The sequence below is a fragment of the Eucyclogobius newberryi genome, unplaced genomic scaffold (assembly GCF_026437365.1).
Source record: "Eucyclogobius newberryi isolate DKJ021-1_F unplaced genomic scaffold, fEucNew1.0.hap1 SCAF_10, whole genome shotgun sequence".
Lineage (NCBI taxonomy): Eukaryota > Metazoa > Chordata > Actinopteri > Gobiiformes > Gobiidae > Eucyclogobius > Eucyclogobius newberryi.
Genome location: NW_027315724.1, coordinates 35,858,013 through 35,869,251, shown reverse-complemented (window position 1 = coordinate 35,869,251; position 11,239 = coordinate 35,858,013). Strand labels below are relative to the sequence as shown.

The 11,239-nt window shown below is 48.2% G+C and overlaps 1 protein-coding gene across 2 annotated transcripts in view; it reads left to right on the top strand.

The window, feature by feature from the left end:
• Window positions 1-10,250, top strand: part of usp32 (ubiquitin specific peptidase 32) — a 54,222-nt gene extending 43,972 nt beyond the window's left edge. The window contains exons 23-30 of one of the 2 annotated variants that reach the window (XM_072456142.1): window position 1; window positions 531-617; window positions 1,522-1,642; window positions 2,318-2,509; window positions 3,169-3,394; window positions 5,881-6,440; window positions 8,226-8,318; window positions 8,634-10,250. The exon at window position 1 is cut by the window's left edge and continues 184 nt beyond it. In XM_072456142.1, the coding sequence (XP_072312243.1) occupies window position 1; window positions 531-617; window positions 1,522-1,642; window positions 2,318-2,509; window positions 3,169-3,394; window positions 5,881-6,440; window positions 8,226-8,318; window positions 8,634-8,807 (1,454 nt within the window). In that variant the 3' untranslated portion in view covers window positions 8,808-10,250. The remainder of the gene's footprint in view (window positions 2-530; window positions 618-1,521; window positions 1,643-2,317; window positions 2,510-3,168; window positions 3,395-5,880; window positions 6,441-8,225; window positions 8,319-8,633) is intronic. The other variant, XM_072456149.1, reaches the window with a different exon arrangement.
• Window positions 10,251-11,239: the final 989 nt, after the last annotated feature.

Genomic DNA, 11,239 nt, shown 5'->3' with positions numbered 1-11,239 from the left:
GGTACGACCCGCGGCCAATCAGGGCTCACCACGGAAACGGCTCGTCATAGTTTCTGCCAATGGGAGAATCAACACATAAACTATGAAAAAGTCAAATAACATCACGTTTTGTCGACTAAAACTGTGACTAGAAGTAGATAGTCGGCTAAAAGTACTGATATTATCTGACCAAACCAGGACCAAACCAGGACCAAACCAGGACCAAACCTGGACTAAACCTGGACTAAACCTGGACTAAACCTGGGCTAAACCTGGACTAAACCTGGACTAAACCTGGGCTAAACCTGGGCTAAACCAGGGCTAAACCAGGGCTAAACCAGGGCTAAACCAGGACTAAACCAGGACTACTACTACTACTACAGGACTGAGACTCACAAATCACACAAAAACACACTTAACTCTAAAGTACTTTGTTATCCGTCTGTTTTTTGTCACATTAACTTAACTTTGTCATTCTGAAAGTTTGATTTGGTCAAGTTTGAGGAGTAAGTTCTGCGTCAGACGTTTTCTCACGTGTCTCTTGTTTGCAGCGATGACAGTTTGGGTTACCAGTATCCCTTCACGCTGAGGGTCGTGGGCAAAGACGGAAACTCCTGCGCCTGGTGCCCCTGGTACAGGTGAGAGAGGTCAGGGGCGACGCGCAGAGGTCAAGGGCGACGCGCAGAGGTCAAGGGCGACGAGCAGAGGTCAAGGGCAACGCGCAGAGGTCAAGGGCGACGCGCAGAGGTCACGGGCGAGGTCAGGGGCGACGCGCAGAGGTCAGGGGCGACGCGCAGAGGTCAGGGGCGACGCGCAGAGGTCACGGGCGAGGCGCAGAGGTCACGGGCGAGGCGCAGAGGTCAGGGGCGACGCGCAGAGGTCAGGGGCGACGCGCAGAGGTCAGGGGCGAGGCGCAGAGGTCAGGGGCGATGAACAGAGGTCAAAGGCGACGCGCAGAGGTCACGGGCGACGCGCAGAGGTCACGGGCGACGAGCAGAGGTGCACAGAGGTCAAGGGCAGCGCGCGGTCGGCCCATACTGACTTAGAGAAATGTCCTGATATTTCTCCGCGTTGTCTTTAACAATATTCAAGACCTCTGCACCGGACACGCCCTCTACTCCAGACACGCCCTCAAAGCTTAAAGAGCACAGACTTTGTTTCTCATCCTTAAATAAAACACTCGGACAGTTGGAAATGAGGCTCCTTAAAACTGTCTGTAGTAAGCTAACGTTTATTAGCATAGCCACTAGCATTAGCCAGCTGCTAACAACCTGAAACAGCTCAGCCTCAGTCTGGAGTGACCTCTGTAAGTCCACTGCTCCCTCCTGACCACAGTCACACACTTCTGGACAAACGGAGTCTTTAGGGATCCTTTGTTGGCACAGCCCACAGTGAACATGCAGCTTCTGTCCTCTAGATGGCAGTAGCACCAGAGTGTCTCGTCACTTCAGACACACATGTCCCGCCTCTAGTCTTCCCCTGTATTGTCCTCGTGGGGAAATGAACTCCACTACAAACCGTGACGTGGTCTGTCGTGTGCAGGTTTTGCCGAGGTTGTACGGTGGAGTGCACGGAGGAGCGGGCGTCGGTGGGAAACGCCTACATCGCTGTGGACTGGGACCCGACGGCGCTGCACCTGCGATACCAAACCTCACAGGAGCGGGTGGGGCTTCACTTCATCTCCTTATGTGTCAGTTAAACCCACCGCGATAAATGTTTTCCTAAAAATACAAGATTAGTCCATAAAAATATTAAAATACGATTATGTGCCAAGTTTTAAAACGGTTTAACCGGTTTTCCCACATCATCTGTGGTATTTTGAGCTTTTCATGCACGTTTGAGTAATCCGGTTTTCAGTGCATTTCCGGTTTCACCTACCCCCTAGCTCCGCCCACTGCCATGTACTTAAATTCACACTCGTGCACAAACGTTCTGCAGCGGTTTTGAACGGGAAGTCATGTGACCATCAGTGAAATAGCTCTTTACAATGAACAAAATGCAGGATAAAGATCTACACGTGACAGTTTATTGCTAAAACGCAGAGATAGACCAGTATATTGAGCAGATATTAGCACTTTTTAGGTTATTGGATATCAACTGCAAATGCCCATATTTAGTTTTGGTCAACTTGCTGCCTAAAAAACGTTCTTTTAATACTTTTGTGTGAAGAGGGAGCTGAACAAAATGAGACTCTCCTGCTGAAGTAAATTCAAATTGCATAACTTGGGGGAAATAAGCTAAATCGATACAAAAGCAATGAGCAGAACCCCCACACCGGTCTTTAGAGTGGCGTGTCTGGAATGGCAGCAGTAAAAGTGTGGTCTGTGGTGTGCTGCAGATCGTGGAGGAGCACGGCAGCGTGGAGCAGTCGCGGCGCGCTCAGGCTGAGCCCATTTCCCTGGACAGTTGCCTCAGAGCGTTCACGTCGGAGGAGGAGCTCGGAGAGGACGAGCTCTACTACTGCTCCAAGTGTAAAACACACAGACTGGCCACCAAGAAGCTGGACCTGTGGAGACTGCCCCCCATCCTGGTCAGTACTGCTACTGCTGCTACTGCTACTTCTACTTCTACTGCTACTGCTACTGCTTCTACTATTACTGCTGCTGCTGCCGCTGCTGCTTCTACTGCTTCTACTGCTACTGTTACTGCTGCAACAAACTCACCACTAAAAGGAGCTTAAAGGTCTTCAATTCATACAAGAGATCTGAGGTGTTTTTTAATTTGTATATCATTTTTAATAATATATATTTTTAAACAAAAACTTTGAAACACTTGCTGTTTTTGTTTTTTGGTGCTAAAAAAATCACTATTTTTTATACACTGACATTTTAAACACAGGCCAAACTGAATATTAAAGCATTGTATTTTCCATAGATCTTTTAACACATTTTTAACATCATTTTCATATTTAATGAATATTTTTTACTTGATTGGATATTTGAAAAAAAAAAAATGTTTTGCATAATTCAAATGCAAAAACATGACATAAATTCAGTGTAAATAAAATATTGATTGATAATAAAAACACATAATAACCTTGACAGGAGCGTCCCATTGAGATTAAAAACTGAACATTAACATTTTTATTTTTATTATTTGATTTGGTCATCTTTTGTTTTTTAGATATCATGATAATATTTACCCTCTATATTTAAATCTTTTCATTGACTCATCGTTCATTCTGGGCAGATTGTGCACTTAAAGCGTTTCCAGTTCGTGAACGGACGCTGGATAAAGTCTCAGAAGATCGTGAAGTTTCCGCGCGAGAAGTTCGACCCGAGTGCGTTTCTGGCCCCGAGAGACCGAGGGCAGCACTGTCCGTCCTCCCGCAGCGAGAGCGACGACCTGCTGCGGGTCGGAGAGGACAACCTGTCGTCCGTCTCTGCACCTGCCGGATTCAACCACCTGCACAAAGGTACTGAGCGGGGGGCGGAGCTTCACGCTGATCATTCTGTAAACCGCTAACTGACCGAGCTAATGCTAGCAATTTAGCTTTCTACGACTTTTACGACTATGCAACATTTCACACTAAGATACCAAGGTAATAAGGTCTAAACCCGGACTCTACCAGCTCTAAACCCGGACTCTACCAGGTCTAAACCCGGACTCTACCAGGTCTAAACCCGGACTCTACCAGCTCTAAACCCGGACTCTACCAGGTCTAAACCCGGACTCTACCAGGTCTAAACCCGGACTCTACCAGGTCTAAACCCGGACTCTACCAGCTCTAAACCTGGACTCTACCAGCTCTAAACCCGGACTCTACCAGCTCTAAACCCGGACTCTACCAGGTCTAAACCCGGAATCTACCAGGTCTAAACCCGGACTCTACCAGCTCTAAACCCGGACTCTACCAGCTCTAAACCCGGACTCTACCAGCTCTAAACCCGGACTCTACCAGGTCTAAACCCGGACTCTTCCAGGTCTAAACCCGGACTCTACCAGGTCTAAACCCGGACTCTTCCAGGTCTAAACCCGGACTCTACCAAGTCTAAACCCGGACTCTACCAGGTCTAAACCCGGACTCTACCAGGTCTAAACCCGACTCTACCAGGTCTAAACCCGGACTCTTCCAGGTCTAAACCCGGACTCTACCAAGTCTAAACCCGGACTCTACCAGGTCTAAACCCGGACTCTACCAGCTCTAAACCCGGACTCTACCAGCTCTAACCCCGGACTCTACCAGCTCTAAACCCGGACTCTACCAGGTCTAAACCGGACTCTTCCAAGTCTAAACCCGGACTCTACCAGGTCTAAACCCGGACTCTTCCAGGTCTAAACCCGGACTCTACCAAGTCTAAACCCCGACTCTACCAGGTCTAAACCCGACTCTACCAGGTCTAAACCCGGACTCTTCCAGGTCTAAACCCGGACTCTACCAAGTCTAAACCCGGACTCTACCAGGTCTAAACCCGGACTCTACCAAGTCTAAACCCGGACTCTACCAAGTCTAAACCCGGACTCTTCCAGGTCTAAACCCGGACTCTTCCAGGTCTAAACCCGGACTCTACCAGGTCTAAACCCGGACTCTACCAGGTCTAAACCCGGACTCTACCAAGTCTAAACCCGGACTCTTCCAGGTCTAAACCCGGACTCTTCCAGGTCTAAACCCGGACTCTACCAGCTCTAAACCCGGACTCTACCAGGTCTAAACCCGGACTCTACCAAGTCTAAACCCGGACTCTACCAGGTCTAAACCCGGACTCTTCCAGGTCTAAACCCGGACTCTACCAAGTCTAAACCCCGACTCTACCAGGTCTAAACCCGGACTCTTCCAGGTCTAAACCCGGACTCTACCAAGTCTAAACCCGGACTCTACCAGGTCTAAACCCGGACTCTACCAAGTCTAAACCCGGACTCTACCAAGTCTAAACCCGGACTCTTCCAGGTCTAAACCCGGACTCTTCCAGGTCTAAACCCGGACTCTACCAGGTCTAAACCCGGACTCTACCAGGTCTAAACCCGGACTCTACCAAGTCTAAACCCGGACTCTTCCAGGTCTAAACCGGACTCTTCCAGGTCTAAACCCGGACTCTACCAGCTCTAAACCCGGACTCTACCAGGTCTAAACCCGGACTCTACCAAGTCTAAACCCGGACTCTACCAGGTCTAAACCCGGACTCTACCAGGTCTAAACCCGGACTCTACCAGGTCTAAACCCGGACTCTACCAGGTCTAAACCCGGACTCTACCAAGTCTAAACCCGGACTCTACCAGGTCTAAACCCGGACTCTACCAAGTCTAAACCCGGACTCTACCAGGTCTAAACCCGGACTCTACCAAGTCTAAACCCGGACTCTACCAGGTCTAAACCCGGACTCTACCAGCTCTAAACCCGGACTCTACCAGGTCTGAACCCGGACTCTACCAGATCTAAACCAGGTCTAAAATGTGTCCTATGCTGACATTAGCATGTCGGGGCAAGCTAGCTTTTGTTTAATTCCCTCTGCTGCCAGTAGATGGAGCGCTAACACTAATCCTAATGAGGGAACGCCTGGCTGAGAGCAAATTGTGTGAGGTTTTCAGTACAAACATTATTTCAAAGGCGCTGTACCTGATTTTTATCATCTTAAAAAGGTGAAAAACTGAATTTTAAATGTTTGCATTGGAACAAAAACTCGCTTACCGACCGACTGGAATGAGTTTAGAAGCACCTTTCACAATAATGACACACTTCCTGGTTTTGGATGATTAAAACCGCTGTATAATCAGATGCAGACGGCACACAGCAGTCTCATTTTGACCCACAGAGCGGTTTTTACAACATGTCTGTCCTGGAGCAAGACAAAATGTGCTTAAATACATGAGAATAAAAGTTCTAAAACATGAAATGCCAAAGAAAAGATCAGGGCCAAATAATACAGAACGTGTGTCACAACTTTTGTCTCCGTTTGTCCCCAGCGTCTCCGTGCTCCAGTCGAAAGTCCCTGAGCCGCGGCAGCAGCCCGTCCTCGAGCCCCAAGAGCGGAGTCCGTCGCCCAGGACTACTATGGCTGCCTCAGCTCGGGTCCAAGCACCAGCTCTGCTCCTCCGAGGAGAACGTCCACGAGGAGAACCTCCAGACGAACGGCGCAGAGGAGAACGAGGGAAACGGCGCCGAGGAGAACCATCAGCCTCAGAAAGGAGACAGAGACGAGGCTCAGGGCGACGGACTGGACTGCTCTGCTGATGGACTGGACCACGCCTCTGATGGACTGGACCACGCCTCTGATGGACTGGACCACGCCTCTGATGGACTGGACCACTCCTCTGATGGACTCGGGGGATCGACAGAAGTCCTGGCGTCGGAGTTGTGTTCCGTGGCGACCGAGGCCTGTGACGTGGTTTTAATGAACGGAAATGGACTGAACTCTGACTGCAGCACCGAGAGCAGCTTAGACCAGGATCTGAACCGGGATCTGAACCGGGATCTGAACCGGGATCTGGGGCTGGAGGCCATCTACAACCTCTATGCAATATCTGTGAGTCCAACGTCTGCTGCAGAGAGACGCTGGACCCATGAGCGCTCTCAGGGGTCGGGTCCACGCGTGAAGGTCTCGGGAGGTCGGGTCTCGGGGGGTCGGGTCTCGGGGGGTCGGGTCTCGGGGGGTCGGGTCTCGGGGGGTCGGGTCTCGGGAGGTCGGGTCTCGGGAGGTCGGGTCTCGGGAGGTCGGGTCTCGGGAGGTCGGGGGTCGGGTCTCGGGGGGTCGGGTCTCGGGGGGTCGGGTCTCTGGGTCGGGTCTCGGGGTCGGGTCTCGGGGTCGGGTCTCTGGGGGTCGGGTCTCTGGGTCGGGTCTAGGGGGTCGGGTCTCGGGGTCGGGTCTCGGTCTCTGGGTCGGGTCTCTGGGTCGGGTCTCTGGGGGTCGGGTCTAGGGGTCGGGTCTCTGGGTCGGGTCTCTGGGTCGGGTCTCGGGGTCGGGTCTCTGGGGGTCGGGTCTCTGGGTCGGGTCTCGGGGTCGGGTCTCGGTCTCTGGGTCGGGTCTCGGGGGTCGGGTCTCGGGGTCGGGTCTCGGTCTCTGGGTCGGGTCTAGGGGGTCGGGTCTCGGGGTCGGGTCTCGGGGTCGGGTCTCGGTCTCTGGGTCGGGTCTCGGGGGTCGGGTCCACGCGTGAAGGTTAATTGCTACATCTAAATTGGGGTCAGTCCTGTTCGAGTCCTGAGGTCAGGTCGCTCCTTATTCACACTGCACTGTCATTGGTTGAAGCCGGTTGTGTATATTTTATACTGTAATATTTCCCCAAAACAGCAGAGCAACATCTGACTTTTATCTCCAGCTCTGACGTCCAAAAGGAACGCTTCAGTCAAATGTGTTTAATGCTTAAACGTCTCCAGTGGCGGCCGTGGGTCTGGGGCTTGGGCCTTCAGTGAGCTCATACACAGTCCCACCCCAATGACTCCACCTCTTATTACATCATATTCCATCATTATGATGCTGTGGCTCCAGACACGATACATTTAGACAGAGACGCAGTTTAAACAGGCGTTGCCTCACCTTGTCCGACCTCGTTCTCTGTCTCGTTCTCTGCCGCGTGTTGCCCGTTCCGCGCGTGCAGCGCGCGTTGTCCGTGCTGCGTGTTGTCAACGCGTTTTCAACGCATTGACAACACGCCGCCTGTAACAGGCTTTGCAGCGTCAGTGTAGGATGAGCTCTTCTTACAAAGTCTAACTTTTCTTGAAAAGTTTGTCTTGAGAAAGACGTTATAATTATATCCTCGACCAAATCGATATCTTTTACTCCTTCCACGTTGTGGGTTGAAAAAATGTGTCTGTCACATCCAGTTTCCTCGTTCTGAGGTTCCAGAGCCCCCCCGCCGCAGCAGACGTACAAGAGCAACTCTGAAGCTGATTGGTTGACACATCAATTTAATTTCCATTCACTTTAAGCTACAAGCACCAGCTCTGTTGAGTCTGAAGGCCTCGGCAGATTTGAGATCCCTGGCAACACACGATAGCTAAATATGATTGGATTAAAGATCTAACATAAAGACCAGCCTCCAAATCTGAACCTGAGGCAGAAGCAGTGAAACAAGAGGAAAGCCACGAAATGAAGAGTAAAACTCTTACTTTGGGGAACAATTTAATAAATATTTGAGGGAATATATATATTTTTAAATCATATTCTGATTATGTTTAGGCAGAGAAGGCCTTGCTGGTCCTGACGGCCCACCACTGCCAGAACGTCTTCTTTGTGTCCAAATACTGCAGTTTAACATGAAAATACACATGTACTTCATGTACTTCATGATCTCAGTGTGTGTTGTTCCTTCAGTGTCATTCAGGAATCATGGGCGGCGGCCACTACGTCACGTACGCCAAAAACCCCAACGCCAAGTGGTACTGCTACAACGACAGCAGCTGCAAGGTAACGCCACGTGTGGACTGGACCCGTGTCCCTGAGTCCCTATGTCCCTCCCAGTGTCTCAATGTCCCTATGTCTCAGTGTCCCTCCCAGTGTCTCAGTGTCCCGATGTCCCAGTGTCCCTATGTCCCTCCTAGTGTCCCTATGTCCCTCCCAGTGTCCCAATGTCCCTCCCAGTGTCTCAATGTCCATATGTCCCAGTGTCCATATGTACCGATGTCCATAAAGCCGATAAAGGCGTCACAACTGGGAGGGCATCTGGTTTAGCCACGCAGCGCGACGTGAAAATAACCCGTTGTTTCACCCTCCTCCCAACAGGAAGTGCACTCGGGCGAGATGGACACGGACTCCGCCTACATCCTGTTCTACGAGCAGCAGGGCGTGGACTACTCGCAGTTCCTCCCGCGGATCGACGATAAGAAGATGGCCGACACGAGCAGCATGGACGAGGACTTTGAGTCGGATTACAAGAAGTACTGCGTCCTCCAGTGACTCCGCCCACTCGCCCCACGCCCCATGAACCTTATTATTTATTACACCGTGGCAACCGTTACGGCGAGGCGACGCGGCGGATGATGAAGAAAAGAATGAGGGTCTTTTCATCCTGTCTGGTTTTCATGTAGGAGACGTTTTTGTGTCTAAATGTCACATATTTGGGAATTTGAAAAATGTGTAGAAACGGGTTTAAATGTCTTGACTTTAGAAATGAAACACTAAACGATTTTCTCGTTTAGTGTTTGAGTAAACGAGATCTGACTGACCAAAGTTTGACTCACTTTTTGGAGTTAAAACGTGATCAGGTTTAGAATCAGATGGCAAAAAAAAATCTTCCTGTACAATTCTTCAATTTTTTTACAGAAAAAGGTAATTATACATTTTTTTGGTCAGTTTTCGCTCTCGATGTATAAACTTTTCACGTGAAAATGACAAAACTGTCCAGACTTTACCTACACCTAAAGAAAGAACCAACATCTGAGTGATTATTACAGTTTTAAGTCTAATAAATGAGGCGAAATTTAATTTTTAGGCCAATTTTCAGTCAGATCTATTTTACTCAAAAACAAAATCAAAAATCCTCGTGAGTAAAAGTTTTTGTTTAATGTGTCGATAAAATGAAGCAAGATGTGTTTTTAAACCAGTTCTGTCCATTTTTCAGATTCAAATTTCCCAATTACGTGACATTTAAAAAAAAATTACACATAAAATGCATTCTTTTTACAAGAAAACATGACGTGATGAAAAACATATAATTTGTTTTTTTCTTACATTTATCCAAGTGAACGACGGGCAAAGTTTCAAATTGATATCTTTAAATTTAAATCTTTTGCCTATTCTTCGCCCGCAGCGACTTGAAAATGTGAAAAATCGAGTGAAACTAAACGTGTCAAAACTGCTCAGATCAACCGTAATATTTCATATCGTTTCACAGATGTAGAATTTCTGTTTTTGAAATGGAAACTCTTGAAACTTCTTCCTCAGACCGGACGGTGAAAACTCTGGTGAAAATGGGGAAGAACCTCGGCACTTTATTTTTGTTTAGTTTTAGTGCGAAATTGTTGGTTGAAAGCACTTTTTTCCCCCCGAGCGCCACAAACAAAATGTCCCTCGTTCTCTTTAGCCATCGGCATAAAAGTCGTGTAAATGAATGTACGCCGCGTCCCGTGATGTCAAAATGTCTCAAATCTGTCTAAACGTGGGTGGTGATAAATGTCCGTGACTTGGTGCAGTTTTTGATTTAAAAATGCACAGAAGCCAAAGTGAGAACAGTTGACCTTTTGCTGAGGAATAACTCACGATTCTAAAACGCCAAAACCGTTGAAAATGTGCCCGACAATCACGACAGATAATGATACCAAAGTGACTATAAAACAATTTAAAAACTGCCTTTGCTCTAATTCTAGTTCAGATTTCTTTTTTTTTAACTTAAAAAAATACCCAAGAAATTACAAATTTTGCCGTATTTATTTGATTTTTATTTTATGATTTTTTTTATATTATTTTTTTAAATTTTTTTTTTTTTTTTTTTAAGAATCTGTTTTTGTGGGACATTTCAAAACTCTGCATCTGCCAATCACGGCTAAGTACAAGGACGTGGGCGGGGCAAAAATACGATTTTGCAGGACACGCCCCCTTTAAACCCACCCTTAGTCACTTTTCTGTCGTGCCATTTTAATTCATTAAAAAACGCAACACAATTGAATTATTTATACTGTTTTTGTCGTTTGTAAAAGTGAAACGTGGGTCAAACGGTCAACTGTTTTCAGAATCCTGAACTTCAACATGTTTTCCACTTCCTCAGCTTCAGCTCCAAAACACAAACGTCAGTATTAAAAATGTAATTCATCCTGAAACATTTCAAGCCAAAATCTTTTCAACTGCAGCTGCCAAAAGTGATGATGGTGGTGATGATGATGGTGGTGGTGGTGATGATGATGATGATGATGATGATGATGATGATGATGATGGTGGTGGTGGTGGTGGTGGTGGTGGTGGTGGTGATGATGATGATGATGATGATGGTGGTGGTGGTGGTGGTGGTGGTGGGGATGATGATGGTGGTGGTGGTGGTGATGATGATGATGATGATGATGATGATGGTGGTGGTGGTGGTGGTGGTGGTGGTGGTGGTGGTGATGGTGGTGGTGGTGGTGGTGGTGATGGTGGTGGTGGTGGTGGTGATGGTGGTGGTGGTGGTGGTGATGATGATGATGATGATGGTGGTGGTGGTGGTGGTGGTGGTGGTGGTGGTGGTGATGATGATGATGATGATGATGATGGTGGTGATGGTGATGGTGATGGTGATGGTGATGGTGATGATGATGATGATGATGATGATGATGATGATGATGATGATGATGATGATATTAGAGCGATTTCCCCGTGTGTTTTGGAGTTTGGTGCTTCATGATTTCAAAAGGTTTTTA